Source organism: Suillus fuscotomentosus (genome assembly GCF_016647785.1).
Source record: "Suillus fuscotomentosus strain FC203 chromosome Unknown F5891scaffold_94, whole genome shotgun sequence".
In the NCBI taxonomy this organism is placed as follows: Eukaryota; Fungi; Basidiomycota; class Agaricomycetes; order Boletales; family Suillaceae; genus Suillus; species Suillus fuscotomentosus.
The window spans coordinates 1-26,062 of record NW_024539606.1 but is presented as its reverse complement, the minus strand read 5'-3'; the positions used below and the strand labels follow the sequence as shown (position 1 = coordinate 26,062).

General features: G+C 47.0%; 12 protein-coding genes across 12 annotated transcripts; 6 read left to right on the top strand and 6 right to left on the bottom strand.

The window, feature by feature from the left end:
- Positions 1 to 913: 913 nt before the first annotated feature.
- On the top strand, positions 914 to 2,271 carry F5891DRAFT_962684 (uncharacterized protein; the record flags this gene model as incomplete). Its single annotated transcript, XM_041375928.1, has 7 exons — positions 914 to 1,071; positions 1,121 to 1,232; positions 1,287 to 1,485; positions 1,543 to 1,673; positions 1,721 to 1,834; positions 1,951 to 2,105; positions 2,175 to 2,271. Coding segments are annotated over 7 exons (966 nt in total), but the record flags the coding sequence as incomplete, so codon positions are not given.
- Positions 2,272 to 3,742: 1,471 nt separating this feature from the next.
- On the bottom strand, positions 3,743 to 5,060 carry F5891DRAFT_1065603 (uncharacterized protein). The gene is made up of 7 exons (XM_041363086.1): positions 4,966 to 5,060; positions 4,793 to 4,910; positions 4,602 to 4,729; positions 4,534 to 4,547; positions 4,418 to 4,485; positions 4,193 to 4,368; positions 3,743 to 4,143 (listed from the first exon to the last, which is right to left on the bottom strand). Exons 3-7 carry the CDS (start codon positions 4,699 to 4,701, stop codon positions 4,037 to 4,039), a joined length of 465 nt encoding a protein of 154 aa, XP_041219183.1. The 5' UTR covers positions 4,702 to 4,729; positions 4,793 to 4,910; positions 4,966 to 5,060; the 3' UTR covers positions 3,743 to 4,036.
- Positions 5,061 to 5,082: 22 nt separating this feature from the next.
- Positions 5,083 to 5,283, bottom strand: F5891DRAFT_962710 (uncharacterized protein; the record flags this gene model as incomplete). The annotated part of the gene is made up of 1 exon (XM_041375934.1): positions 5,083 to 5,283. A coding segment is annotated over one exon (201 nt), but the record flags the coding sequence as incomplete, so codon positions are not given.
- A 642-nt stretch (positions 5,284 to 5,925) lies between these two features.
- On the bottom strand, positions 5,926 to 6,546 carry F5891DRAFT_962692 (Prefoldin subunit-domain-containing protein; the record flags this gene model as incomplete). Its single annotated transcript, XM_041375930.1, has 4 exons — positions 5,926 to 6,093; positions 6,140 to 6,252; positions 6,303 to 6,405; positions 6,454 to 6,546. The coding sequence occupies 4 exons, from the start codon at positions 6,544 to 6,546 to the stop codon at positions 5,926 to 5,928; spliced, it is 477 nt and encodes a 158-aa protein (XP_041219181.1).
- Positions 6,547 to 6,630: 84 nt separating this feature from the next.
- Positions 6,631 to 9,007, top strand: F5891DRAFT_1065599 (uncharacterized protein). Its single transcript, XM_041363085.1, has 7 exons — positions 6,631 to 6,718; positions 6,772 to 6,843; positions 6,891 to 6,960; positions 7,010 to 7,328; positions 7,380 to 7,728; positions 7,780 to 7,970; positions 8,023 to 9,007. The coding sequence occupies exons 1-7, from the start codon at positions 6,670 to 6,672 to the stop codon at positions 8,794 to 8,796; spliced, it is 1,824 nt and encodes a 607-aa protein (XP_041219180.1). The 5' UTR covers positions 6,631 to 6,669; the 3' UTR covers positions 8,797 to 9,007.
- Positions 9,008 to 9,206: 199 nt separating this feature from the next.
- F5891DRAFT_1196132 (uncharacterized protein) lies at positions 9,207 to 10,408 on the top strand (the record flags this gene model as incomplete). Its single annotated transcript, XM_041368255.1, has 2 exons — positions 9,207 to 9,603; positions 9,654 to 10,408. 2 exons carry the CDS (start codon positions 9,207 to 9,209, stop codon positions 10,406 to 10,408), a joined length of 1,152 nt encoding a protein of 383 aa, XP_041219179.1.
- A 1,005-nt stretch (positions 10,409 to 11,413) lies between these two features.
- F5891DRAFT_962700 (PLC-like phosphodiesterase) lies at positions 11,414 to 13,263 on the top strand (the record flags this gene model as incomplete). The annotated part of the gene is made up of 6 exons (XM_041375931.1): positions 11,414 to 11,554; positions 11,607 to 11,689; positions 11,743 to 12,127; positions 12,182 to 12,806; positions 12,857 to 13,043; positions 13,095 to 13,263. 6 exons carry the CDS (start codon positions 11,414 to 11,416, stop codon positions 13,261 to 13,263), a joined length of 1,590 nt encoding a protein of 529 aa, XP_041219178.1.
- A 109-nt stretch (positions 13,264 to 13,372) lies between these two features.
- On the bottom strand, positions 13,373 to 14,810 carry F5891DRAFT_962701 (MAGE-domain-containing protein; the record flags this gene model as incomplete). The annotated part of the gene is made up of 5 exons (XM_041375932.1): positions 13,373 to 13,851; positions 13,910 to 14,167; positions 14,217 to 14,411; positions 14,464 to 14,557; positions 14,625 to 14,810. 5 exons carry the CDS (start codon positions 14,808 to 14,810, stop codon positions 13,373 to 13,375), a joined length of 1,212 nt encoding a protein of 403 aa, XP_041219177.1.
- A 725-nt stretch (positions 14,811 to 15,535) lies between these two features.
- On the top strand, positions 15,536 to 18,086 carry F5891DRAFT_765708 (general substrate transporter). The gene is made up of 13 exons (XM_041373185.1): positions 15,536 to 15,707; positions 15,765 to 15,837; positions 15,887 to 16,059; positions 16,110 to 16,275; positions 16,324 to 16,367; positions 16,422 to 16,465; positions 16,515 to 16,638; positions 16,692 to 17,067; positions 17,124 to 17,238; positions 17,289 to 17,343; positions 17,391 to 17,551; positions 17,607 to 17,686; positions 17,735 to 18,086. The coding sequence occupies exons 1-13, from the start codon at positions 15,694 to 15,696 to the stop codon at positions 17,915 to 17,917; spliced, it is 1,608 nt and encodes a 535-aa protein (XP_041219176.1). The 5' UTR covers positions 15,536 to 15,693; the 3' UTR covers positions 17,918 to 18,086.
- Positions 18,087 to 18,526: 440 nt separating this feature from the next.
- On the top strand, positions 18,527 to 19,002 carry F5891DRAFT_1196128 (fungal hydrophobin; the record flags this gene model as incomplete). The annotated part of the gene is made up of 3 exons (XM_041368254.1): positions 18,527 to 18,682; positions 18,734 to 18,895; positions 18,955 to 19,002. The coding sequence occupies 3 exons, from the start codon at positions 18,527 to 18,529 to the stop codon at positions 19,000 to 19,002; spliced, it is 366 nt and encodes a 121-aa protein (XP_041219175.1).
- Positions 19,003 to 21,416: 2,414 nt separating this feature from the next.
- F5891DRAFT_985662 (uncharacterized protein) lies at positions 21,417 to 22,230 on the bottom strand (the record flags this gene model as incomplete). The annotated part of the gene is made up of 5 exons (XM_041377630.1): positions 21,417 to 21,802; positions 21,855 to 21,892; positions 21,940 to 22,039; positions 22,089 to 22,113; positions 22,213 to 22,230. The coding sequence occupies 5 exons, from the start codon at positions 22,228 to 22,230 to the stop codon at positions 21,417 to 21,419; spliced, it is 567 nt and encodes a 188-aa protein (XP_041219174.1).
- Positions 22,231 to 22,525: 295 nt separating this feature from the next.
- Positions 22,526 to 22,873, bottom strand: F5891DRAFT_1196127 (uncharacterized protein; the record flags this gene model as incomplete). The annotated part of the gene is made up of 1 exon (XM_041368253.1): positions 22,526 to 22,873. The coding sequence occupies one exon, from the start codon at positions 22,871 to 22,873 to the stop codon at positions 22,526 to 22,528; it is 348 nt and encodes a 115-aa protein (XP_041219173.1).
- Positions 22,874 to 26,062: the final 3,189 nt, after the last annotated feature.

Here is a 26,062-nt window from a genome sequence, read left to right as displayed (position 1 = left end):
GCTCTGCCTTATCGAGTTTGGCCAGAAAATCACTGATAGAAGGATAAAAGATGCGGGGGTCAGTCTCAAGCTCCAAGTTGGTAAGTATAGATGACATGGAGTTGGCATTTTGGGGGCTATACAGAGGCCTTTAGCAGGGGTATTTTTACTTCATTCAAATGGTCTCAATTTGATTCAATGATGTTCTGATATTTGTTGTAGGGGCTTTCAAATCTGGTTTGCCCACCAGCGCAAATAGTGAACAAAGACCTGGCCGTACATTTGTTTTAGTCTCTATTTCATCCAGGTAGTTATAATCTGGTTTGGTTTGGTGTCCCCACCTCTCATTGGTTTAGTGTCCCTGCTCTTCCATTTTATTCAAGATTTTTTTTTCTTGTTCCACCCTTACTACTCCAGTTGACCACAATGTTTTATGTAATCACTGTGAGCACATTAACTTGATTAGGCTGCAGTCATCTTTAATCTAATCGTGTTGATCAATAGGATCACCTGGAGCAAACTCTACTAGTCAATCACGGACTCAACATGTACGCAATGCACTGTCCATGGAGATATGAAGAATGTATGGAGCCGAAACTCAAAAGGTGTCGGATCTTTGCTATATATGACGTTGTGATTGGTACATGTCATGAAACTAGCTGTTTTGAGGTCCATGCTTCATGTTTCCTCAGCTAAATTGACTTACATGCCCACTTCCAAATTCCCACTCAACATTCTTATCTGTGGGCAATGGCATCCTCATCCCAATCTCAATCTGAATCAGACAACAACAACATTCAACCTCTAGTCGCTCTTAAAAGATGAATTACTGCACTTGAGGAAGAAAATGCAGACCTTCAAGTCCGTCGGCTCCCTGGGAAGAAATAGTATGTCTAATATTTAAAAATACGGTACAACAGATTGATAATGCGATCAAAACAGTGAATCAAATGTATATTATGACCGAGCAATTCGAAGGCTCATGTGCCTAACCGAGCGCGTTGAAGATCTAGTGGTAGAATTTGATAGGCACATTGGACTGGGCGCTGCCAATGAATCTGATGCTGATATAATGGACTCAGATAACCCAGAGTAAGTGTTTTCCCGAATCTTACTGGTTAACTCTCAGGTTGTGTTTCAGAGAGAATAGACAGTATTGCTCCTTCAAGAAACTTATGACATGGTGTCCCTCGGTTCGTAAGTTGCTACAGTCATCTGCCAAGCATGAAACTCTTGCTTTTGCGTATAGTAAGGTGAGATTCCCCAAAACAAATCACTGATGAATCATCACTGTATCTTGCATCCAGCTGAATGAAAGCTCTGATGGGGCCAGAGGAGACGACTCTGCTGGTCTCAAGCGTGCTGTCGCTGATTGGCTAATGGAACGTACCCCCACGCCAAATCCCCCCATTCACAAGCAAAACAAATCTGGTCGAGGATTTTACCATGACGTGACGGGTGAACTCTTGTGCCCAGTTGATTATACAGTAACTGGAGCAATCCCATGTAAGTGCTCTTTTATGAGCTGCGCCACAGATAACTTATACCTTCAAAGTGTTTGAGCATCCATTCGAGACTACCATCCCGATTTTCACATCACTGCTTGCTCTTGGCCTTTGTTCCTGTACAAGGATGGATGTTACAACCCCCAGAACCCTACAAAGGATCTGTTTAAAGGCGAGCTACTAGTCAAGGTGAGATTAATATGTGTGACAGAAGTTATACCGAATGTTGTCTGCAGGTATTTAAATGTGTATTCACCTCTCCGAGTTCCACAGACGAGGAACAAGCTGTTGACTCGATGGGTCGTTCCACACTCGGCAGGAACAGTGGCAAGTGTCGCACTTGGTGTGACGTTTCAACACTAGTCAATATGTGATCTATCCAACCTCAAGCCATAGCTTACATATCTGTTCAGGTATCAGACTACTTGATTCAAAGTATCCATGTTTTGCTGATTAGAGGGTTTAGCTAAGATTTGCATTGTCAAGCTCAGGATCTTGGCGCGTCGTTGATGACGAATTCAACAATCAAGAGTTTTATGATAACATAGTTGACTATCTTGAACTTCCTCCAACACCTGAAGCAGCGAAAGAAGTGGATGATCTCTTACTTTGGTGGAATAGGTGAGTAGCCTTGGTGTCTTTACACTGCCTTCCATTGATGCATTGACACATTGGGATTCCATTTTTTAGAAAAGTTTTTGGTCAAAAACATGTTTCTGACTATCGCCCGCAGCAGGCAAACCACATGTCAGTTGCCATGACTTTGGCCAAGCGATGTTGCCCATAGCTTAGTTGGGTTGGAACCTACTAGTACTTATGTAAGTGGGAGTTCCTTGTATTAAACTTTATATTGTACAATTTCAGCTATGTTGTATAATGATCAATTTTGGCCACAACATCGTGCCGAGTGAGATCCGAGTAGTGCGATCAGGATTCAGTGCTCAGCAATGACATTAAGACCCTTTTCTGCGCAAATGTTGAATGATAGATAATTTGTTTAATCATTCTGCACCACCATATGGTTGAGACGAGTGGTTCACTTTCTTCACCCATCTAGTATTTAGCAGCCAACATGAATATGACACTTATGTGACTTCAGGTAACGAGTTGTGCGTGGTGTTGCAGTATTGAACATTGGTCGTGCTTGTGTCAAGAACGGTGTTGCGAGTGGTCAGGGACACATCCACCTGACTTGCAAGCTCTGGTAGCGCATACTGCGCTGATACATGTGGGCCACCAGCTCAATAATGACAATTTTGTCTCTAAGCACCTCATTTCGCAATGCAAGTCACATCAATATATTAGAACTTTAGAATAATATAGTGTGTCTGCTCATACCAATCCTGCAAGTATCTGCCTACAAAATCATTATGTAGATTGGCCACAAAGGCTACGTGTTTAAAGTCATATATGGTCTCTAATACAGTTCCTGTTGCTTAATGTCTGACTCCCAGTTGTGTAGTTTTAAGACAGTGTATTGCACAAAAAGAATTATAATTTCTTCACTTACATGCCATACTTGGTGGTCCCACAAATATGTATTATTATTATTTAAATTGGTCAAGGAGGCTACATGTTTAAAGGTAGATATGACATTATATAACCACTTGCCATATTTTACCTGATTGCAGACATTATGACCATTATAAGGTGGATATAACGGTTGGTAACATATCTTGATTTTCAGTGATGACATTGAGCCCCAGCGCTTATCACGAGTGCCAGGCCATGCAGGCTATATATGGCTATTCATGCCCCTCAGTAGGCTTGGGACCAGCCTGGCTTATATAACCACAGACAAGTCAAGTGGCATAGCCAGGCTGGTTGATCTCAGAGAGATTTGACAGGCGAAGCACGGAGTTTCAATTTAGCAGGTGCCAGTCATGCCAGTTGAAGTAATAGCACTACATAGTTACTATCAACTATCAATCACTCAGAAACTTTTATTCGCGCACGGCATAGAGTACTGCATTGCCAAAACTTCCTTTGAACATGCGCTGCATGGAAGATCATACAAATACTGCCCAATAGGCAACACTCATGTACACTCCAGAGAGTCTTGTCATGAGGAGTGTCATGATTAATTGTGATCGTGTTTGTAAAGTCCATTGGAAGGTTTTTGAGAGCATTCAAAGCTGATATAGACATAGGCAAATATTGAAACTCATGGTCATAACATAGAGATGTAGCAAAACAGTAGTGTCTGTACAATGTCTGAATGCATTATGTACGACAACACCCGGCACAACCGGCACCTGCTAAAATTCGAACTCCGTGCTTCGCCTGCCAAATTTCTCCGAGATCACGTCAAAAATTCTCCACTCTCATGTGACGTACGTCAGACTGGTCACGAGTCTAGCCCCTCAGCGCAGTACGCAATCGCCTGGGTCGTCATTACAATCACGGTCTTTGTTTTATTCCCTGACGGTGATGGTAGCTTTGGTATCTCCTGCATGTCCATTTCAGATGCCGGTATCGACGATATTGCACATGTTGCGCATTGACAGTAAAATTATTTTCCATTTCCAGCCTGGGTCAAAATCGCAAAGGTCCTACGTCCATGGTCGTTTTGACCTCCTGGTATCTTCAGCGGCTGGTAGAGCCAGTACACGGCAAGTTCCGTTTTCTTGAGCACAAACTTTGACCGTTTCTTGGAGTGCTGCAATCGGGGTTAGATGTGATCTGCTCCTTAGATGAAAATGGCAGACCTTCTGAGTCGAAGTGACCGTCATATATATCGTCACTCGAGGTGGCACGTGGCGCTATAATATCATATTCAGTGCAGGCGCTTGATCTCTCGCCAAGGAAGGCTACCAATGGGTCCGATAGGCCGTCATCGCAAAGTCTCCCGTAGAAGTGATTCAACGTATGGTAGTGACGCTGTCTTCGAAAGTAGGTAAGCGATCCCACCCAACCACTGAGTCGATTTCTACTTGTGCGCGTTTTTGAACATTTGGTAAGACACCATGGCGAGAGCAAAAACCATCAAGACTGAAATAATCTGTAAGAAACTTCAGCAGTTGACAAGCTGGGTCGGATATCGGCTAACCGTCTCGTATGAACCTGAATAGATATGTATCAATGAAGTATACCATCCCTTGTAAAAAGATTACGAACCCAGAATAGCAGTAGTAGCTGCTTTCTTTAAGGTACCCTCAAACAATGGTCTGGATGTCTGATCTTGCTTCTCGATTCGTTGGATATTTTCTGCTACCATCGAAAACTGACCAAGGGAAGTTTTCGGCCTTGACGACCATGTGATTGATAGCTAGAATGAGCTAATATCTTTCAAAACGAAAGATGCCCACCATATGCTCCTGTGCACATTGAAACGGCACGTCGGTCATTTCTCTCGTGCAATTGACCGAAGTGTGAGAGCATCGCGTTTGATTGAAGATCCCTAGCACCAGTCAGGTAACTTCAGTACTGCGTCAGAGTACAGAGTGTTAGTTATTTTCACGAGAAAAATAGCTTAGCTCACAGAAGGGAAAATTTTTGAGCAAAATTGCTCTCTAGGGATTCGAACCAGAGGATCATCACGAGGACTAGTTTGGCGGCCGTATGTCGTTGATATCGTAATTGATGTCGAGAATCCAGGTTAGTAGTTTACAAACACATAGACTGACGTTGCAAAGTGACAATGAGGGTCATTAATTAGATTGATCATCTCATGCGCGCGCTTGATCTGCATTGGACGAAACTTGGGTGCAGAGTCAGGACGGAAAGTTTGGTGCAAGAGTCGTCGGCAACGACGCCATTCATCACCATAGCCTGCAAACGCAAAAATGATCGACCAACCAAACCTGCCTATAATCTATAATGATTAAATGGAACAATGTTAGAAGAACGCGCAGCTCGAGTGCGGCTAGGTTAGAGCAGTGCATGGGTACGTATAGATACCAAAGGCGCAAAACAGACATTGAGTTATAACTGCACGAAAAGCGCCAGGAGCTTATTATGTCGTGTGGCACGGGGCATGACGGGGAGGATGACTAAGCGCACGTAGGCTTGGCGCTGACCCCAAATAGCGCGCGCTCGTCGTGGTCGGCGACGTGTGGAGTTCTGTGGGCAGTGAGGAACCCGGCGGGAAGGGAGATGAGGGCGGGGGTGCCTAAAATAGACAGCCGAGTAATATATTATCGGGTTGGACAAGCGATAAACGCCTGCCGTCATCGTGACCCAGCTCCATTTGCCCCCTGATACTATATCATAACGATTGGTAAAAGCCCAAACGACGCAGAGCAACCTTCTCCGGCAGTGAAAAAACCGCGTTTCTCAGGCCATTAACTAGGATCTGTCACCCAAGTGAAGTAACAAACGTTTCATGCACGATGAAGACGCAAGATTGTGCATTCAGTATGTTACAGCTAAAATCTATTATAAAGGAGAAATCAGCGGGGAAGGGCAGGTTGCAAATGTAATCTTGCCTTAACTCGAAAGTTCAGACCTTGGTGGGCTGTGTCTGGGACTGCTGTAGTTTAGCCTGCATTACATTAATGAGGTAGCTCATATTCTCCTGCTTCTTTTGTATCGTTTCTTGTAGCGTATCGAGATTAGTGCGAATATATTCCACTTTTGTTTCATAATATTTGGTGGCCTGTGCCCGAGACTGTACGGTCATCTAATCAGCGGTGGCCTGTAACATAAGATCTCACACATGCCTTCTTCACGTAATATCCTGTACCGACGTCGACGATCACATTCTCCGCATCACTTAAGTGACCAGGCACATATAGGGAGTTGGTCAAAGGAACAAGGATAGTCGTTCCTGCACAGATAGAATTAAGTTAGAGCCTGAAGATGAAAATTCCGGTGTACCTTTGTTTTGAGGTTTAATTTCTCTGACATTCTCAATGCATGACTTAAACTTCGCTTGTGCCTGCTTCAGCTGAGCGAATGAGTTTGTGAGGTGGTTCAATTCCTACAACACAATCAGAGACGCAGAAAAACAGTGATATCATTAAAGTACCTCCTCTAGCTGACGGCGCACATCAGATAGCTGTTGGAGGTCGAGATCAGCAACATTGATTTGTTGAGGCTGCGACGAAGTGGTTGAAGCCATCGCTGGATTGAGCGTGACAAGAGTGTGACCGATGGTCCCTTCAGCCGTGACATTAATAGTGTGAGACAATGCGAGACTCTAAATGGTTGCTGCCTGCAGTAGCCTGTGCATGCGGCTGCAACCATGTCCATCGATGCCATCGACTCAAGAGGAAGAATACCTCAGGATATAGGTCTGTTATTAAGTCTAAAGCCGCAAGAGTTCAACTGATACCCCGCTGTCCAGTTGCTATCTTCCACGCTTCGTTTCACCCAACGAAGGGTAATCTAGTGGACTGGTGTTTGAAGGCCAGCGATGGTCTGTTTGCAGTTTTCATATCGGTTAGCGACTTAAATGTGCTTCAGACCTTGAGCTCGATGGTGTTGAATTTAGCACCCTCCCCAGTGGTCTCCATCTTGTAGACCAGGATGTGGTGTATGTGCCCTGCACCCATACCACAGCTCTACTTATCAGAATTTAATAGATACTTCACGAAGGATGCCCATTCCGGCATATGTGTTTTCCGTCGGCGGAGGACCGCTGAACAAGGCCACCGCGGGTTCCGGCTGACGTCTCTTGGAATTCTATTGGCCAAATCTACCCGGTCTCGTCCATGGCGGCATGTCGCTGCCCTTCGGACTTTAGCTGACTCCATCTATCTCTCGTTAGAAACCAGAGGTGTTTTAGAGCCATCTGAAAGCGATTGGGAACCCGCTCGTATTTTTTTCGAAGAACGCAAGGTTCGACGAGCAGATCTCAGTGGTGCTGGCAAATGGTATGGTTGGAGTCATGAACTTGATAATGTGCGATGCAGCATGAGCGTTACCTTATGTTTCTCTGACCCCAATATACAGCCGGATTCAGAATTTAATCCTACCATCCACCTCTCACACTTGTTGCGCATCCTAGGACCTTCGGCATTGACGTTGTACAAGCATGTCCTTGGGCGTCAGAGGATACTTATATATACGCTCCCGCCGGTTGAAGCCGCATGCATACTGTGCCAAGTGGCCGCAGATATCTGTTACGCAGCTCAACTTGACCCATCAACTAATGACATCAATGAAAATGACCCGGCGACGCAGTATTATACGAGGCTTAAGGGTAAAACACAAGAGGCTATTCATGTGCTTGGCATGGTTACTCTCAATGACCTTGACAAGATGGATCGCGAGGGCAAAACTGGTCGAGGTTGGGTTGCTTGTAAGTGATGATAATATAGCTCTAGGCGTGCCCCTCATTCTTGTTTGAAAGGCACGACTGATGCCATTTTTCTGGACAAACCATCTTACTACGACCTTTTGATCGATCTAACGACATCTACACCCTCCAAAACTTCACGACCGACCTTATACCTCTCAAAGCCGCAGCCGCAGCCACCTGGTTCTAAAGGGCCCACACATCGTTTAGCCATTTTTCGTTTCACGTGGAGTGATATAAGGCTGGTACATATATTTGCAGTCATGTCTCCGTATACGTGTTGAACACACCTGACAGTGGAACGAGCTTGAACGCATTCTGCAGCTGGATGGCGATCAATGTGCACAGCCATGCTGCCGCCCCTCATCTGAAATCAATGCCAGAAATAAACCCTCATCTTCGTGGACAGACCCTTGGAGAATATATGAAGATGTGTGTATTGTATGTGCTGGGCTCTGGATGGGGTCCTGGCGTGGCAACTCAGTTGCGTCCTATTCCACTGGCAACGGATCCCTCGCCAACTGGGGCAGCATCAGATTAGAAGGTGACGATGATCTTACCGTTGACGGAACATTTGTGCGTAACCTGGGTATGGGGATTGAAGGGTGTCCTGGTGGAAGCCCAAACTCAAAGGGAATGAGAAGGACCAGCGGCATGACTTGGCCGGTTGGAAATACTGGCTTTGACCGTCGCCAGCCTTCGTCATCTTCCGCTGCTACGCGATCTATGCCACAGTTATGCAATAATGGTAATGACACAGATCCAGAAACCAACGAACGACATGATCGTCAGATTCTAACGACACTCGCCCTACTTCAAACATTTCACGCCAACACCAGCTTCCAACTCTCTCGCCTAGTTGATCTACTTCCTTCTGTCACCTCCGGTACACCAGAGACTTCGGTGATTTACATTACTCCAAAAGATATGATATCATTCGAGCTTGGCCCTCTAAGCTCTCTTGATGCCCGTTACCTAGAGTGGTTAGCTGACGAGTATGGTGCAGGGTCGCAGATAGTAGTGAAGAGGGGATGGAAGGATTTGTTTGGAATGATATTTGGCTTTGGTTGACTAACATCGACTCTCGCTGAGAAGACGCGGTGTTTTATATTTATCATTTTGCTTTGTTGGCGGCTTGATGCCCAACAGAAATGTAGTGCTAGACCCTATTAGACCAGTCCACTGCCTTGAGGCTTCATTAACATTAATTACTTATGCAGTCACTAAACTCCACAGTGTGCTGACTAAGTACAAGTCATGCCACGGCCGCACTAGAATTCCGAGCTGTATCTGTCCCACGACCGGCCAACAGCCTACATCAAAAGCTATCCTCTTCTTCTTTGTAATAATCATCTAGTCGCAAAGTGAATGGCAGAGAGCAAGGTAAGCTCAACGAGATTGCTAAGCATCTCCTCACCTTTTGTCACTGTGGCATATTGCAGGGTCCTACAACTACCGGCGGTTCAGTGAACAAGCTCGCCATGTCTCGAGCGCTCGGGGCTGCATTTCTAAGCCATCAAGTCGAACAGCTGGAAAAATCGGTTACACGTGGGCCAGCATCTGGAAACTGGAGAGACCGTCGTCATCCGCAAGCCGACTTGGGTAATACCAACCGTCGCGGTGTTATCAATCATACACCCAAGCAGCGCCCATCTTCAGGCAATAGGTCTGCGAAGAAGTCTGTCGCTGAAGCTGTACCTGAAAGAGAGCACAGTGAAGCCAGGGTGCAAAAGCCCAGGAAATCGAGCCAGGAGGCCAGGGGTGACAAGGATGCAGATATAGTAGTGGTCGATGCGAGCGTATTGGTACACGCCCTCCACCAGGTGAAGAAATGGTGCAGAGATGGACGTGATGAAATCGTTATTGTACCCCTTGAAGGTCAGTCGAGACGTTAGAAATGTTTTGTCGTCTGACGTGAGGTGGCTTAGCCTTGAATACTCTTGATTTACTCAAGAAGGGAACGAGTCCTCTCGCCCAGCGCGCGCGGTCAGCTTCACGAATTTTAGAGGCTCAAGTTGGCACAAATCCTCGTATCCGTGTCCAGCGGGATGATGCCTTCGTTCCGTGGGACCGCATCGAGTTCAAGGACATGTCACCTGATGATGCTAAGGACAAAGCTATGTTACAGTCGCTGCACCTCTCTGGTTCTCCAGAGTGGGTTCGGCGCATGATTTGTTGCGCCCGTTGGGAAGTTGATCACGTCTCTGAAACTCGTGCTTCAACGAGCGACAAACTGAAAGTCGTTCTTGCTATCCTTTCCCCTTCTGCTACTCCAGCTCAGGTCTGTCGAACTGATGCAATGCCCGAAGTATCATCTCCGGTACCCCTTCCAGCTCCAAGTCCACACACTCATAAATACGAGCCTCGTTCAGCTGGCCTGTTGATTGGACACTGGGCTACCCGGGCTGGTATCACTCTCTTAGAAGTGGAACCTTCCGCAGCACCACTCGTTCCACCTTCATCGAACCATCCTCGTAATCTTGATGATGACGATAGAGGAAAACGACAGGCCGGTCGAGGCAGACGTAATTCCCATACCGCTCAGGGGGGTCTTCCTGTCGCTCGAGGCACCGGGCTAGTGGAGCGCCCTGCTGCCGTTATGCAAATGATGGAAGTGATCTCTCAGCCTAGCAAGGTCGTCCGCGTTCTTGCTCGAGGCGAGAAACTAGAACCAGACCCATAATCCTGATTATGCGGCATCTTTGAGTACAAGGTGTGTTCAGTTTAACTTATGGATGTTGACTACTGACCAATACAGCCGAGATATAACTGTTCCTCGGTTCCAAGGCTGTTCCAGCTCCGTCTCGATCAACGACGTCATGGAAAGTATTGGAAGCCTCACAGATCACGCATATTCGCTCTGCCTCTCATTCCTCAGAGCATGGATTCTGCAGGAAATATCTCCAGGCATCTTTGTGTGGTCTCTTTGCTTCGAGTGTGCGGTCCTTATGAAGGTCTAACCACAGCAGTTACGGAACGAGTGTTCATGATAACTTTTTACTGGTTCCTATCATCCTACAAACACTTTGTTTCACTGTCTGCGGACTATCCGATGTGCCCCTACTGTGTATGTTCTATGTCCTTATGGTCCCATTTCTCGAAATAAACTATATATTCATTTCCGTGGCGGTTTGATTCGACATCTGTTCTTTCTGACTGGTTCCAAGGGGTGGAAGATAGTTCTTTCAACCCTACTGGAGGTTCACATCTATTCGCATCTCACCGTCTACAGTGGTCCACCAGTTATAGTCCTTTATTTCTGAAGCCTTTGGCCAAACATATAGTCAATGGTGACATATGTGGTGGGAACTATGATGACATGGGGCCATGGTTCATACACAATTAGCCAATAAACATAATTGTTATACGCTTTTATTTATCACCGGAGTCACCTCGTATTGGTCCTGCGTTTGTTGTTCGCCCATGTAAGTGGGACATCACTCACACTCATCACGGCTTGGTTCACCACCGCGTTCAAAGCGTTCTCGTACGACGCCAATATTCTTGCGCTTATCAGAATTTTGCTCATCGAAAACCGGCTCAGGGCGCGTCCAGTAACCGGATCATTATTTCAGTAAATAAATGAGACAGGTTCCGTGTTCTATATATATACATCATGATGAAGCTAGTTAACTCTTTTTGCTACTATATAGTAGTTATCGAGGGCAGCTGAAAGGCGACTCTCACGATGATACCCAAGGCTTTTGAGACAGTCTCCTCTGCACACTTGTCTTTAGAGACTAATTATACCATCAACATATATCCGCCAGCGAGTAATGCCATAAGACTAAGTCTTGATATCCTTAGTTTTCTGAAGCAGAACGGTTTGGTGAGTACTTTGAATTATCCTGCCTTGGCGCTCAACGACCCCGGTTAAATAGGATGCCCGTGAGCTCCTGAAACTTCCTGCTGTTCGTCTGCGGGTCGTCGATGACACCCGACCTTTGAGGGATTACTTCGTTTCGTATGTCAAGATCAATTCAGCGATGCATATATGCAATGTTACACATTTACCAGCTCTTCGCATAACACATATCTACTCGCATGGCAAGTCCTCGGTCGTGCGTCTTCCGAGTGCTACACACATGTTCTCTCCAAGAACGCACGCTGCGTTGAGATCGATGTTTGGTGGTCTTCCAAGGGTCCGATTGTCACCCACGGACATACGCTTAGTCGAAGCGTCACATTCAAGGCAGTCTGCGAGGCTATTGATGAAGCAATTCATGACGAAGACTGGCCTGTTATTATCAGTCTAGAGTGCCACGTGCCGATAGCCCACCAAGGCGAACTCGTGGATATCATGAAGGATACATGGGGCAATAAGTTGGTGCAGGAACCATTGGAAGGAGTCAGCGGTGATGGTATATCTCCAAGGGATCTGAAAGGAAAAATCTTACTAATGGTATGTAGAGTCTAGACGGTGTCGGTTTAGGTTATTTCTGACTGTCGTTTTCAGGTGGAGTATTATCCGGACGCATATTGCGAGGAGATCAGCGCAGATTCTAAGGCATTGGATCATGACTCGTGTACTAGCATCGAGTATGATGAGATTTCCGAACTTCATTATGAGATCGACCCTGTGCTTAAGATGGCGAATCATGCCCATGCAAAGATTGCAGATTCGCTGGCCGATCTGGGTTTCTACGCAAGAAGTATGAAACCGATCAAACACTGGCTTACTGAAGGCAAGTGCTCACCAGTCGCTTCATTCGTGCTTATATATCTTCCTCTAGAGTTACCAAGTCCCCCATATCCCCAAAATATCCTGATGAACATCAACGAATCGTGCATGCTATCTATGCTCCCGCACTCACTGTCAGAGTTGATCGAACATTCTCTGCATCGAATTCGACGTATCTATCCTCGTGGTGTACGTTTGAGCTCGAGTAATCTTGACCCGTTGAGGCAATGGCGCAACGGCTCCCAGATTGTGTGTCTCAATTGGCAGAACTTCGACTATGGTATGCAGCTTAATGAAGCCATGTTTGCTGGGACTCCTGGCTGGGTCGAGAAGCCAAGACGTTTGACAGGAGTCGAGCGCAATGTGAAGGTGACATGCAACGTTATCGGAATCAGTTCCTGTAAGTCATTTGGGTGAACCCTCAACTTTTTGACAATTATTCCCCTGTAGTGCCTCGCCCGAAAGAACACACGGAATTTACACCGTATGTTCATGCGGAACTTTTTAATTCTTCGAAGAACCAAGATTGGCAATCCGAGCACATTGAGTGCAAAGATGTTCCAGAGGATGGCGTAGACGTCACGTGGAATGGCTGTTTTGAATGGAAATTTGAGGAGGATGACTTGACATTTATCCGGTGAGCGAACGATAATAAAGTAATGTCAACCGGCAAGCTGATGTTGTACAGCTTACGTATCCTTTGCCATAGAGGACTCTTAAGGGATGAGGAAATGTTGGTTTTCTGTGCTCGTCTCCACGACCTTGAGGAGGGCTGGAGGTTCATTCACCTGCTATCGATGGATGGCAGACGCACTGGGGCAACGCTGCTAGTTCGATTTACAATCGGTGGAATATAGGAGACAATTAGTAGTATACAGCATAGTACGGCATATGTTAAAGTATTCAGCAGGTGGGATAACATCAAAATACAGAATGAATATACCAAGGACGCTAAGAGGAAGCGGCTCATTTAACATCCGATAGGTTACCCCCGGCTGCCCTTTCAATTGCTCCGTACACGTTCTTCAGCTTCTTGTCTCTACTACCATCCTCAGCCCCGGCTCTTCCCTTACCCCTGCTCCGCGCAGCTTTACCATCATCATCATCATCATCTTCGGCGTCATCATCACGGCTGCGTTCCACCATAAATTCAGCGATGAATGTAGCAATAGCCTGTTCTCCGATCTCGCTATATGAGCGATGGCCCCAATGCCATTCAAATGCTTGATTTTCATCTGGATTGGTTTGAGTCGCTGCAGGAGCGCGACTCCGTTTGCCGCCAGCCGCTTTCGTGTCGCCCAGCTTGATACGGTCTAGGTATCCTTGCTTCATCAGCTGGCCAAGATATGTGTCTATAGGAAGAGACTTGTGCGTAGACTGGGTGTTCATGGATATGGACTCGTTCGATGCGAGGCCGAGGCGTTTCAAGTGGGCACGTAAATCCACTGAGCGCATATTGCGTGATTTAGTTTGATGAATTACAAGATGAGCTATGGCACGCACAGTCGGTCATGGATCGTCCGCTGGCAAGAATTATTGCTAGAATGACATGCAAGACACCCAAGGCGCCGACCTGATCTGTAGTGCTCCAAGAGATTATGCATCCGTAGCTTCTTGGCATGTCATCGTCGTCATCGCCATTTTCTTGGCTGTCAGCAATCTGTTCTTCGTACAGCCGTTCATCCGTCCGTGCTGCCGCTTCTATAATGACGGGATCAAGAACAGAACGAAGAATATATGTCTTTGATCCTGCAGCCGCAGCTATGGAGAGAGAGAGAAATTGTCATGGCCATTAGGAGACATGGGAGACATGGCTGCAACATACTTTTCTTTTTTACTCCGATAGCATTGCGTGCCTCTTGAAGGTCGTCACCAGCTACGACATTATCTTGCTCCCGATAGTTTCGCGACTGAAGTTCTACGAGTTCCATCGCAAAAGTTTTCTTTAGGAGCTTCTGCGCTCTTTCAAACACGGAATTGAATGAACGCGAATTAGAGGCCAGCACTGATGTTTCTTTTCAGTATTCAAGTGGATGAGCTCTGCAAGTTCGGCGTACCCTTCTTGTTAATATCCTCTCGGCGTATAAGAGTCCGCCTCTGTTCCATAAAAAGAGCAAATCTTACGAGATCACTCGCTTTTCTGTCAAGTTGCTGAGAAGCGAATCAACGAGCGCTCTCCAATACCAGGAAATCACTACCGGAGATGCGAGCCACTTACTGCGTCTGCATCATCGAGCCTTCCGTTGATGTCCATGTCTTGGTCATCATCACCTTCCGCATCTTCGTCCTCGTCCTCTTCAACAGGTGCTCTTCTGCTACCTCGAGCAGGACGTTGCGACTGAGACTGGGAGGGCTGTGGGGCCCTTTGTGACCTCTGTGTTCTGCTTGGTCCTGCGCGTGCCATTTTGGTTCTGGTTATGAGATGAGCGTGACCGGAAACGCGACGTGTGACATAATGGAAGCGTGACTGTGACCGAGCGCGTTTCACCTTCTTTTACTTAGAACCTCCAGAGTCCAGGGTCGACAAGAACTCTTCGACCAGCTGTTACCCGGTTCTACAGGAAGCTGAGAACCTATAGGCGCTTCTGCTGCATGTGTACCATCTTCCTTGAATAAAAGTTCCATATCGATAGTGCTCCGTCGAGCAGGGTCCGGCCAACATAAATGTGGCCGTAGATATCCGATGTTTTGGCCCCGGCCGCCATCATACAGCTTTCAGCTATTGCGTATCACCAGGTTCGTCAGACCTGTCTGTCGCACTTCCTAAATCCTCCTTTCGTATCACCAACTGTGGCAAACATGATGCTCCAGGTTCAGCCTTGTCGAGGCATTAATGCTATCTTGCGAAACGTGGGGCATCCTTTGAATCGACAATTTACAGACCGTTTGATAACCGCGGCTCTTCCTCCATGCGCCACTGCTTTGCAAGTTGAATTTTCAAGCACGAATGAACGTAATTAAGATGACATTGATGCTGTGTGATGTTTGATCCGGGCCTCGCATACTGCTACACCTCAAGCAGATTTCCAATCAGCTTGAGCACGTCCGAGTTCCCAGGCGAATTGCTGGACGAATTGATTGAACACGAGGTCAAGTTCCTCTGCGACTCGTTCGGGATGACGTAGTTGTATCCCATTGTGGGCGCAAAAACCTAAAATAGATTCAAATGCCCGGGACTTTCGCCTAGGCCCCAGTCCTAGTCTCCATTAAAATACTTCGCGTAAGCATCTCTTCTTCTCCGTCTCTTCACAGCTACGCACACTTGCACAGTGGGCTAATCATACATCATGGCGTTCTACTTGTGAGCTCTCGCTGTACGATCAGGATCACAATTGTGTTAATTCCCCCTGTTTTACAGCCACGGACTGCCCATAGGATGGGTGGCCATCATGCTGGCACTTTTGGCGTCAATGGGTGGTTTTATCTTTGGAGTAAGTTGCATGATTACCCTAATCATCTGTGCTGACGTACGGATGTCAGTATGACACTGGTCAGATATCAGATATCCTGTTGATGGATGATTTCCTACTTCGCTTTGCCACCTGCTCCACACCTGGAGATGTATTGACTTGTTCATTTTCCACTGTACGGGAAGGTCTCATCGTATCCCTTCTCTCCATCGGAACCCTCGTCGGCGCGCTCCTGGGTGCACCGTAAGCAGCACGCGATATCTGTACCCGCATTTCGCTAAGGTCTCTTTTAGCATTGCTGACTTTCTAGGACGTCGTTATGCCATGTCCGTGGAGTGTGTGGTGTTCACTATCGGAGTCATCATTCAGATAACTTCGAACCATGTCTGGCAGCAATTTGCTGTCGGCCGGCTTGTTAGTGGCTTGGGTGTTGGGGCACTTAGTGCTGCCGTCCCGATGGTGATTATTCTGCGGCCATTCTTTTTGCTCACGTTCTGATTTTCTTAGTATCAAGCCGAGACAGCCCCATCTCAGATCCGTGGTACTTTGACGTATGATATCCACACACCTCTTCAGTGGCATACACGGCGCTGACGTTCCTTTAGTGCAACTTATCAACTGTTCATCACGTTCGGTATCCTGGTTGCTTGTAAGATCACGATACCAAGTTCCTTGTCAGCTGTTAACCTCCTGTATAGACTGTATCTCGATTGGAACCCGGGACATGTCGAATTCTGCTTCATGGCGCATCGTTGTTGGCATCGGCATCCTGTGGGCACTGATTCTCGGTATCGGCATCCTCTTCATGCCAGAGAGTCCTAGGTCGGTATTGGTAATCGATCTGGTCTCCTTCGTTTGTCTAATCATCCCTTTAGATGGCTTGCCGCGCATGACAGAATGGAGGACGCTCAGTTTTCTCTCGCGCGTTCTCGCGGTATTCCAAAGGAAGAGGCGAAGAGCCACTACATCATCACTCGCGAGGTCGAGGAAATCAAGTCTTCTGTCGAATACGAAAAGCAGATTCGTGGCGGGTGGATCGACTGCTTTAGGCCACAAAACAAGACTCTCTACCGTACTCTCCTTGGAATGAGTCTACAGAGCCTTCAACAGCTCACTGGGGCCAATTACTTCTTTTACTATGGTGCAACTGTGTTCGAAGCAGTAGGTCTCAGTGACTCGTTTGTGACTCAGATCATTCTTGGCACTGTCAACTTTGTCTGTACGTTCGGCGGAATGTATGTCCTCGAGAGGGTAAGCGACCTAGTTCGTTTATAAGTGGAGAGCGCCGTTTCTCACAGCGCATGTAGTTTGGGCGTCGCAGACCTCTGATCATTGGAGGAATCTGGCAATCAGCATGGCTTTTCGTGTTCGCCGCTGCTGGAACTGCTGTAGATCCTACGACTCATCCTGGCGTTGGGAAATGTGAGATGTCATTCTCTCTGGGTATCGTGTTGCTGACTAGGCATCTTAAGTGATGATCGTGTCGGCCTGCATGTTTATCTGGGGTTATGCGATGACCTGGGCTCCGTAAGAATCTGCATACTGGGTTTTTGTGATCGACTGACGTTCGACAGTGGTGTCTGGATTCTCATTGGAGAAACGTTCCCTACACGGACCCGTGCCAAACAAGGTAGTCTGTCGACCGCGGCAAACTGGATTTGGAATTTCCTATTGGCGTTCTTTACGCCCTTCATCAGTAGTGCCATAAGCTACCGCTACGGTTTTGTTTTTGCGGGTATGACATCTTCCATTAACAGTACAGCACGCAACTAATTTTTATTATTATCCAGCATGCAATTTGACGGGAGCCGTGGTCGTCTATTTCTTCCTTTACGAATCATCTAATCTCTCACTAGAAAGTGTGAACATGGTAGGTGTCTTTTCTTTGCGGGTGTATCGATCTAAACCTTGATATCAGATGTATACTGACCCTAATTGCAAACCTTGGACTTCCCGCGAATGGGCTCCACCTGGGTATTCTTCGCGCCAGGATCTTATCGATCGAACCAGAGCCGCGGAGGCGCATAAACCCCTCGCGTCCAGCGCACTTGAGAAAGGCAAGATCGAGGAATCCTCTGAGCCCTCTGCGAACGGATCATAGTCGAGATGAATGACATTGAGCAGACACACACTTCATTTATATGAGCTACATACTTAGTTTTCCGTGACCCCCATCGCAGATTTTAATTCCATACTTATTTTGATGCACCAGCATCCGTTCTTGACGTTTCCTGCCAGGTACACGACGCTTGACATGTGGTGTGGGACCGCCGCTTGGTATCACATGGACTCAAGTAAGCCTAGCCATGGCCGAGGTAAATAACGGACATGCCTCCAGGCACATCATTCGGTTAGAGCGAGCATCGCACTGATCAGACACTTGTTGGGTTTGCAGTTCGTCGAAACCTTCCATGCTTGGAAGTACGTCTGACAATTCCAAATTCACAAATGCATGTATCGATCGGTATACATTAGGAAATTGTCAAGCGCTCGTCAATCAAACAACGAAGAAGCTTCAAGCTTCCTTGAAGCATCGTACGTACTTGTACAGGCCAATCTAGGCCTTTACTTCGCCAAATTCAAAAAGTTTACCTCCTTGACGTACACTCTGCAGTGACGGCCGATAGTATAAAGGAAACCGCGGTAATAATTTTTCTTTTATCATTTACTTCGTCACTCATTTGTCCCAACCCACCCCCACAAATTTAAAATGTTCGCTCTTTCTCTCCCCCTCGTCTCTCTCCTCGCATTCGTCGTAGGAACCAGCGCTGTACCCACCCTATCTGCTCGTGACAACAGCACTTGCAGCAGTACGGGTGCGCAGTGCAACACCGGCACCGTCTCCTGCTGTGATACCACATATAAGGTGCGTGGTTCCTTTGTAACCTAGTCCTAGTCATGTCTGACTCCTGATTAGTCCAACAGCCATGAGTTGAGCAGGATCCTAAGCGTACTGAACATTGCCCTTGACCCTGTCGAGGGCAACGTTGCAATGGGTTGCAGTCCCATCAGCGTCATTGGTACTGGTAGCGGCGCGGAGTGTAACCAGGAGCCCGTTTGCTGCAGTGGCAACACATACGTGAGTGGTTTGCTGCTCCCGCATTAGTATGCACCTTGACCGACAAAATTTGTGTCTAGTACGGCCTCATCAACATTGGTTGCTCACCGATCAACATCTACCTGTAACCGTGATACCCGAATCTCTCGCCAAGAGCGATTTATTCCACTGTCGTTAACTCTTTGTGGCGTTTGGCCTAATTTATGTTCTATCGTAATTGAGGTCCCTTTGCGCGGTTTTACGTCCCACCACAGCTACTGTAATAAAATCGAAGGATGTAACCATCGAGTGTTCAGGTGTGATTCGGAGGAAGATACCAGCCAAGTAAAATGCATGCGGTGTGAATGTGTTACAGTACTTTGGAATCATCCTATTGCATCGATCGATATGGCGAGCCTCAAATAAACGGGGGCGCCAGTTTTGGATTCCTCGCAAAGGCAAAGACCAGTCCGAGATAGCACGAATCGCCGGTCAGGATCTTCATCGCCGAATGTAGCACCCAGTCACGGACAAACCGCGGTCAAGATATATAGCAGAGAGCTTGGCCAAGAACCATATTTCTATTATCAACGGCATCGATGGAGGCCAAGATGTTCCAGGAAATTTGAGCAGCGCGAAAAACTAAGGATATCAAGACTTAGTCTGATGACATCACTTGCTGGCGGATATATGTTGATGGTAGTCTCTACAGACAAGTGTGCAGAGGAGACTGTCTCAAAAGCCTAGGGTATCATCGCGTGAGAGTCGCCTTTCAGTTGATACTAGTTTCAGATAAAGACATGTGGTGATTACTACATACAAGCGTTCCGAAATCATCCATCTAAGAAGTAAAGTACGACGGTTTCGGGAGGTGTCGTGCGCTCGCGTGGCTTTCGCATACATCAGCGAATGGATGATTCCTTGATATTGTAGCCGTGAGAACTACAGTAGAATACAATTTTGCTTCTCCTAAATAATATCATTTATACGGGGAGAATTTTTGGTTGGGAATACAAGACCATTGATGTCTGTAAGTCCAGAGCAACATGAGCAGTTCACACAAATGTTGTTGCTTTCTTCTATTGCAGTAGATGAGGGGTAGTAGCACACTTCTGCCAATTATTTTGCGCATTGTCATTTTGCCTCATTTGTGCTCTGAATTACGGCCTCATTCAAGACATTCTCGCGAAAAGTAGCTTTGACACTGCTCAACGAAAGTAGAATAGCGTGGGACTTCTTAACAAAGTCGCGATATGCTGCAATCATAACACACAAGGGATAGCAGCGCATTCCTCTCAATGTTGTTGATTGTTCTCGTTCTTCATTAAAATTAAGATGCTATCTCAGATTATCCACGGCCTTCTCGTGAGAAGTAGCTTGGCCCTGCACAAAAAATGTAAGATGGCATTATACAGTACACCATAAAGTCGTGACACGGCGCCATCACAGTACACAAGGGATCGCAGCATACTCCCCTTGACGTTGTAAACTGTTCTCGTTCTGTCTTATTTTGGCGGGCTTTCCAAGGCTTTTTAGAGTCTCCTCAACAAACGGCCGGGCAAAGTCTAGATCTCTACTATCAGCGTCCAAGAGGCATAGTTCACTACTACATCATATTTGCACCGTTGGAGAGTCCATCTCTTCGATAGAACCATTGGTACTTTCCTGTATTGCCTGGCCTATATACTAATACATCAGATATCGACAAAACTGTCCGAGTTCACCGTGATAATCCGAGCCATCATGGCTGCTTTCGGGATATGCTGCTGGTTTACTGTCACGGTAGTACTGTGACAACTCAAACATCAATTTGAACGGTGTCCGAGTAAGTTAACGGCTGGCACCCCTGGTTATTATGAAGTAGATAAATTTCAGTATCTTGCTCCACGAGCCACTGTGACAAGCTCTCCCTCGCGTAAGCTTTGCTGGATCGCATCTTTACAAGTAGATGTCTAAGTCAAAACGTTTTGATTCCGTGAATTTCCCATCTGGTCCGGTCCATAAGCTAATAATATGACCGTGTAGTCGCCAGCTTTGCAAGATGAATTTGCAAGATGAAGAAAATAAGCCGCGTTTCCCTCGAGGTAAAAGGTCGACGTACGAGCAAGATAAGCGGCAATACGCGCATGCCCATATGTATGAGGCCCAGAATGAGCCACCACTTCTTTCTGACTTAGTTCTGATATACGCTCGCCCTGCGACCCCACTGCTGTGACGTTCAGCGAGATATCCCTAGTGCTCCGCGTGGTGAGTATGACTTGTGTCTTGTTGCGTCTGCCAACACATGTACTTGTGCTGGACCGTTTGTCGATACTTGTACTAGTATTGTGCACCCGCAGGTGATATTGCGGATTCACCATATACGTCGGATGCGTGCGATTACCCCCAGCCGTTTTATTAGTCCACACGCTGTCAAATCTGGCATCATCAGCATTTTCATTTTTGATCAAGTGGAACGAATGAGAGGACCTTCTGCATATCCCTCGTGGGGGGATCCCTCGTATTCCAAGACACCATCACATCCGACGAATAGGCATACGCAGTGACCGTGAATCCGACTTGTTCAAATTGACCGTCGTAGCAGGCTAATATGGAGCCTGAACTTTAGGTTTGGAGTTTGGAGGTTTTGATGCGTGAAAGGAGGTGTGTGCTGTTTGTGTAGTTGCTCTGTGCGTTGCGGTGTGCCTGTTGTATCGATCTGATATACTGCGGAGAGGAAGAAATGCACCTTGAGCGCAACATGTTCTGGATCTCTCAAAACTGTATCATCTTGAGCATTAATCGCGATGTATTCATTTGTGCGGCGGGTGTCGCAGAGGTGACGTGTTAAGAGTATCCATGTTTCTGTTTCTGTCGAGTCCCTTCCGTTCTTGTTGGTTTCGTTTGTGTGTGCATGAGGCGCGGAGTCATTGGTTTTTTGATCGTCCAGTCGGAGGTGGTGAGTAGAAGCTGTGTCCGACGTGCGTTAACGCTGCACCAAGTGATTTGAGAGAAGACGTACCTTGTGATAGATCTTCCACATTTTCAAGCTGCCAAGATCTGTGGATTCGTTGGAGTATGGCACACATGTGGGATTGAAGACGCACCCATGAAACGTAACACAACTCCCAAACAGACTCGGGTTCCAGCTGATATACAACCCCTCGAACGTTGCGCATATGTCGTCCAAGCGGATATTGAAAATCCCTGTTTACATCTGTTACATCTACGGGTAGAAAGGGAGGAGGGGACTTACTTAGACAGCTCCCACTACTGCTGCACTGGCAACGCTGGTATCATTGTGAACGAGCTGCTTTACTAGTCATGGTAAGCGTCCGATCTGGAAACTACGTACTTATTCACGGTAGCGTGTTCCTCACAGTAGTCCCAGAGCCCATGGTGTGAAGGTTGTCCTCCAACCCTTCTTCAATCGAAGCAGATTAGCTGGCGGAATCCGACACTTTAGAAACAGAGGAGTGGCGGCTTGTACGAGTTTAACTCCAAAGCTCAAGAGTTGGTCACAGGTCTCTATCGTGACCTGTGACCTGTGACCGCCTGATCAGACGCTCATATTTACCCATCTTGTGCAGTGACTGGTGCTGTGACTTTCTCCTACATTCAATCTGAAGTTGAAGACCTTCTAATTTGAAAATAAATTCAATTCGAGTAATAGAATGTGATTGGAAGGAAGTTTTAGAAAGAGAGATGATCCTCGAACTCGTCCTCATCGTCATGCCCCTCGCTGTCCGATGTTCCCTCTACTAAGTCCCCTTCTTCACTAATGTCATCCTCGAGTTCTTCCTCTTCGTCGAGTTCTTCCTCTTCGTCGAGTTCTTCCTCTTCGTCGAGTTCTTCATCATCCTCGTCACCGATGTCCTCTTGTTCATCTTCGCCAGCATCCATATCCTCCTCGCCGTCTACAACTTGAACATCCATGGCTTCGGTCCTTACAGTTGAATCTGCCATACCAAGAGCATCCCGTGTGATTCTCCAAATCGTGGCTGAATGACCGATACCAAAGTGAGTATAGCGAAAGAACATGTCTCTATCAATGAATCTAGATGAAAAGCTTCGTCAGGATTGATGCAAGGGCAAGTAAGGTTCACACTTGCATCCCGACATAGTGTTCCTCCCAATCGTCTAGTTCCCCCCAAGGACGTGCCAGTGAATTCCCATAGCGGAGCGAACTTATACCACGTCCAGATGCAAATGCCGGAATCAAATGCGCCCCTCTGATGACTTGCCCTGGATCGAGGAAGCCAAATGCATCTGGGTCCGATTCTTCCACGAATGCAAGCTTCGGAAGGCGAGCATGGTTCATGCCAGATTTATGGGTCCGTAGAGGTGCCAGCCATCTAACCCATAGAACGTCCAAGTGCCTCTTCACAGGTGGATGCTCGTCTTTAATCCATACCTCCATATGATAAATGCGTAATACTCGGGCATACCAGTATGGGTGCCTAGGGTTCCTCTCCCCTGACAGCACCATAACGTCCCCGTGAGTTCGGGGATTGATGACGTCATACTCACGCCTCAAGTCATAGGTGGTGTAATGCACCTGCATCGTTTGCACCGAGTACATCACATTGTTTGGGATGATCACCGAGTTACGTTCCTGGTCAGTGAAGACATGATCGCAATAACTAACGTCGAGCTTCCGCAGCCTATAGAGGATATGGTCCTTTAATTTTGGTATAAATTCCTGACAATCAATGTGAGCAAGGTGTACTAGGCATGTCCAACGTAACTTCTACCTTGACAGCTGGATCACCCTCGTGTTCCTGGATAAACGTGATTATTTGTACTGTGTTGTTCCGATTGGTCGCAATATAATGATGCTTTTCTGGGGACATTGAACAGGAGGCGTTGGCTCCTGATTGATTGCTAGAGGACGAGGTGCCTCCTACTGCTGCCCGCCGCAAAACCCGACGCCTACGTTCATGCTTTGCCAGCTGCGCTGGAGTATCTAATTTGTTAGTCAGCGGATAAAACGCCTTCAGGGCTCTGTGAGCGAGCTCTCCCTAGGTCAACTTAACTTCAGATACGTAGTGGAAATGTCAACGGTACGTACAATCTGAGTGGTGAAGGAATCTGTAGTGCCAAAGAACCGGATGGTTCTCACATAATCTCCCATCGCATGGAATTTATAGGTACCTAAATTAAACTTCTTCGGCCTAGCCCCACTCGATTCAGCTGACGTTGTGTTAGCTTCAGGATGTTGAGCAGCCTTTCGTTGGCGTGCTGCTCTCTCCCTGGGTAATTCCACGGCGTTGAATGCCGTGCAGGTATAGCGTTGGAACTTTCTCAGCATCCCAGACAACTTCTTGAAGGTTTCATCCAGGAAAGTGACAGGTGGACTCGGTGTGAAGCCTAAGCTTAGCGAGCGCATGCCATTGGGCAAATCGATACAGTAGAGGTTGTATTATCGCATCGTGGTGTTTGGGAAACAGCCCTTCAAAGGCCGGAATGGCACACTAGAAAGGCGTCAACTAGCATAAGGCAGGAAATAAATAACCAGCAAACTTGTAAGATATCTTCTAGGTCGCGCGCTGCTAATCTCTTCATGTCAGAGGTATTATTTGAAAACTTGCGGATTACACCATTGCCGAAAGTCGGAATCTCTCGAAACCTATGGAAGTTTGGGAGTCGACTACTAGTTAGCAGGTAACAAAGCTTCGTGTAAACTCTTCATACCTGCTGTCCAGGGCTGCCACCAACTGACTGCCGCCAGGGAGTACATAGAGCAACCTGATGAGGTGCGTAAATAGCGCTTTCCAGGTGCCTAATTCACACTCATGCATGAAGTCGACCACCAGCATGCCAAACGCATCGAGGCCAAGCGGTCCGAGCTTTTTGACAAACTGATTCTACAGTATATCACATGTAGTCAATATAAAATGTAAGGAAGTAGTTGCACTCACGACAACAGGCACCCACGAGCCCTCACCAAGACTATGTTCTACCTTTGTACCGTCAACAGTACTTCCATTACAGATAAACTCGCGAGCCTTTTCGACCTTCGCCAGAACATATACCCGAAGGTTTGTCATTCGGTTTTTCATGTCCCTCACGAGCCCAAGAGAATTGAACAAATTTTTCGGCGTGAGACACCGGGGGCAAGGGCACAATCCCATGTCCTTGATGGTGGCGATTAATACCCTGTGAATTAACAGCATTTCAGCATTCTTGAAGCGGGTGTGCGGAGGAACAGTACTTTTCAGGGTAATCCGCGGAATATGTGAAGATCCGGGGAAAGACCCTTCGCAGTACTCCGTCAGCACATTTAAGAATGATGCCATGACGATATGCGTGAATGAAGTCTTCATCCAATAAGATTTCCCAGCAGGACTGGAACACCTCCCGGCGGCAGTGGGCTTGAAGAGACGCCATGCCAGTCTTCGATATGCGAGATAAATTACTCAAAATGTCTTTGACGCTATCAGGAAGCTGACATCATCAGCAGCAAAAGGTGACTACGGCGAACACATGAAAACTCACTGACGGAAAAAATCCTACTAGGTGGCATGCTCCCGATTGGGGTGATGACCTTGCGTATTTGGTTAGGTTTCCGAAATACAAGTACAGTGGCCAAGCCTTGGCGGTCCCGAAGTTTGCCAGATGAGTGGTGTCTGAAAAGAACATCAGACCAGCAATGACGCGTTCCAGTGAACAACCGGGCTCCCTGGGTAGTTTCTGAATGTTGTCCTGAGCTTCCAGCCATGCATCGGAGGCATAGAGCTCGTCGAATACGCGTTCTTCGTGGCCATCCAAAGGATCTTTCCACAACCGTTTGAATGGGAGGAGATGAAACGCCCGAGCTTGAACATCTGCAAATGCAGCGCGTAATACTTCAACAAGTGGGCGATAGTGAAATCCAGGAATAGTATAGGGCTGAGGACCGTCCTCCTTTGATCTCGTTGGAATATTGATGGTAACACCGGTCTCGATCCAATCATCAGGAAAGATAATCCTTTTCCCATGCTCATCTCTATCCAGCTCTCGCAAGCTTCGCTTCACGGAGAAATTCTCAAGGTGCTTGGGGTCAAAATCTTCCGCCAAGATTACATCCTTAACCAAGCGCGAGACTTTAGTTTCAGACAAGAGAGCGCTCCCGGAATTCATCCAGGACATGAGTCGATGAATAGTCATATTAGGAAAGGGGTAAGGCGCTGAAAAACCTTGTTGTTGAGAATCGGTTTCTTCAAGTTGGCTAACCGATGGGGACGTCCT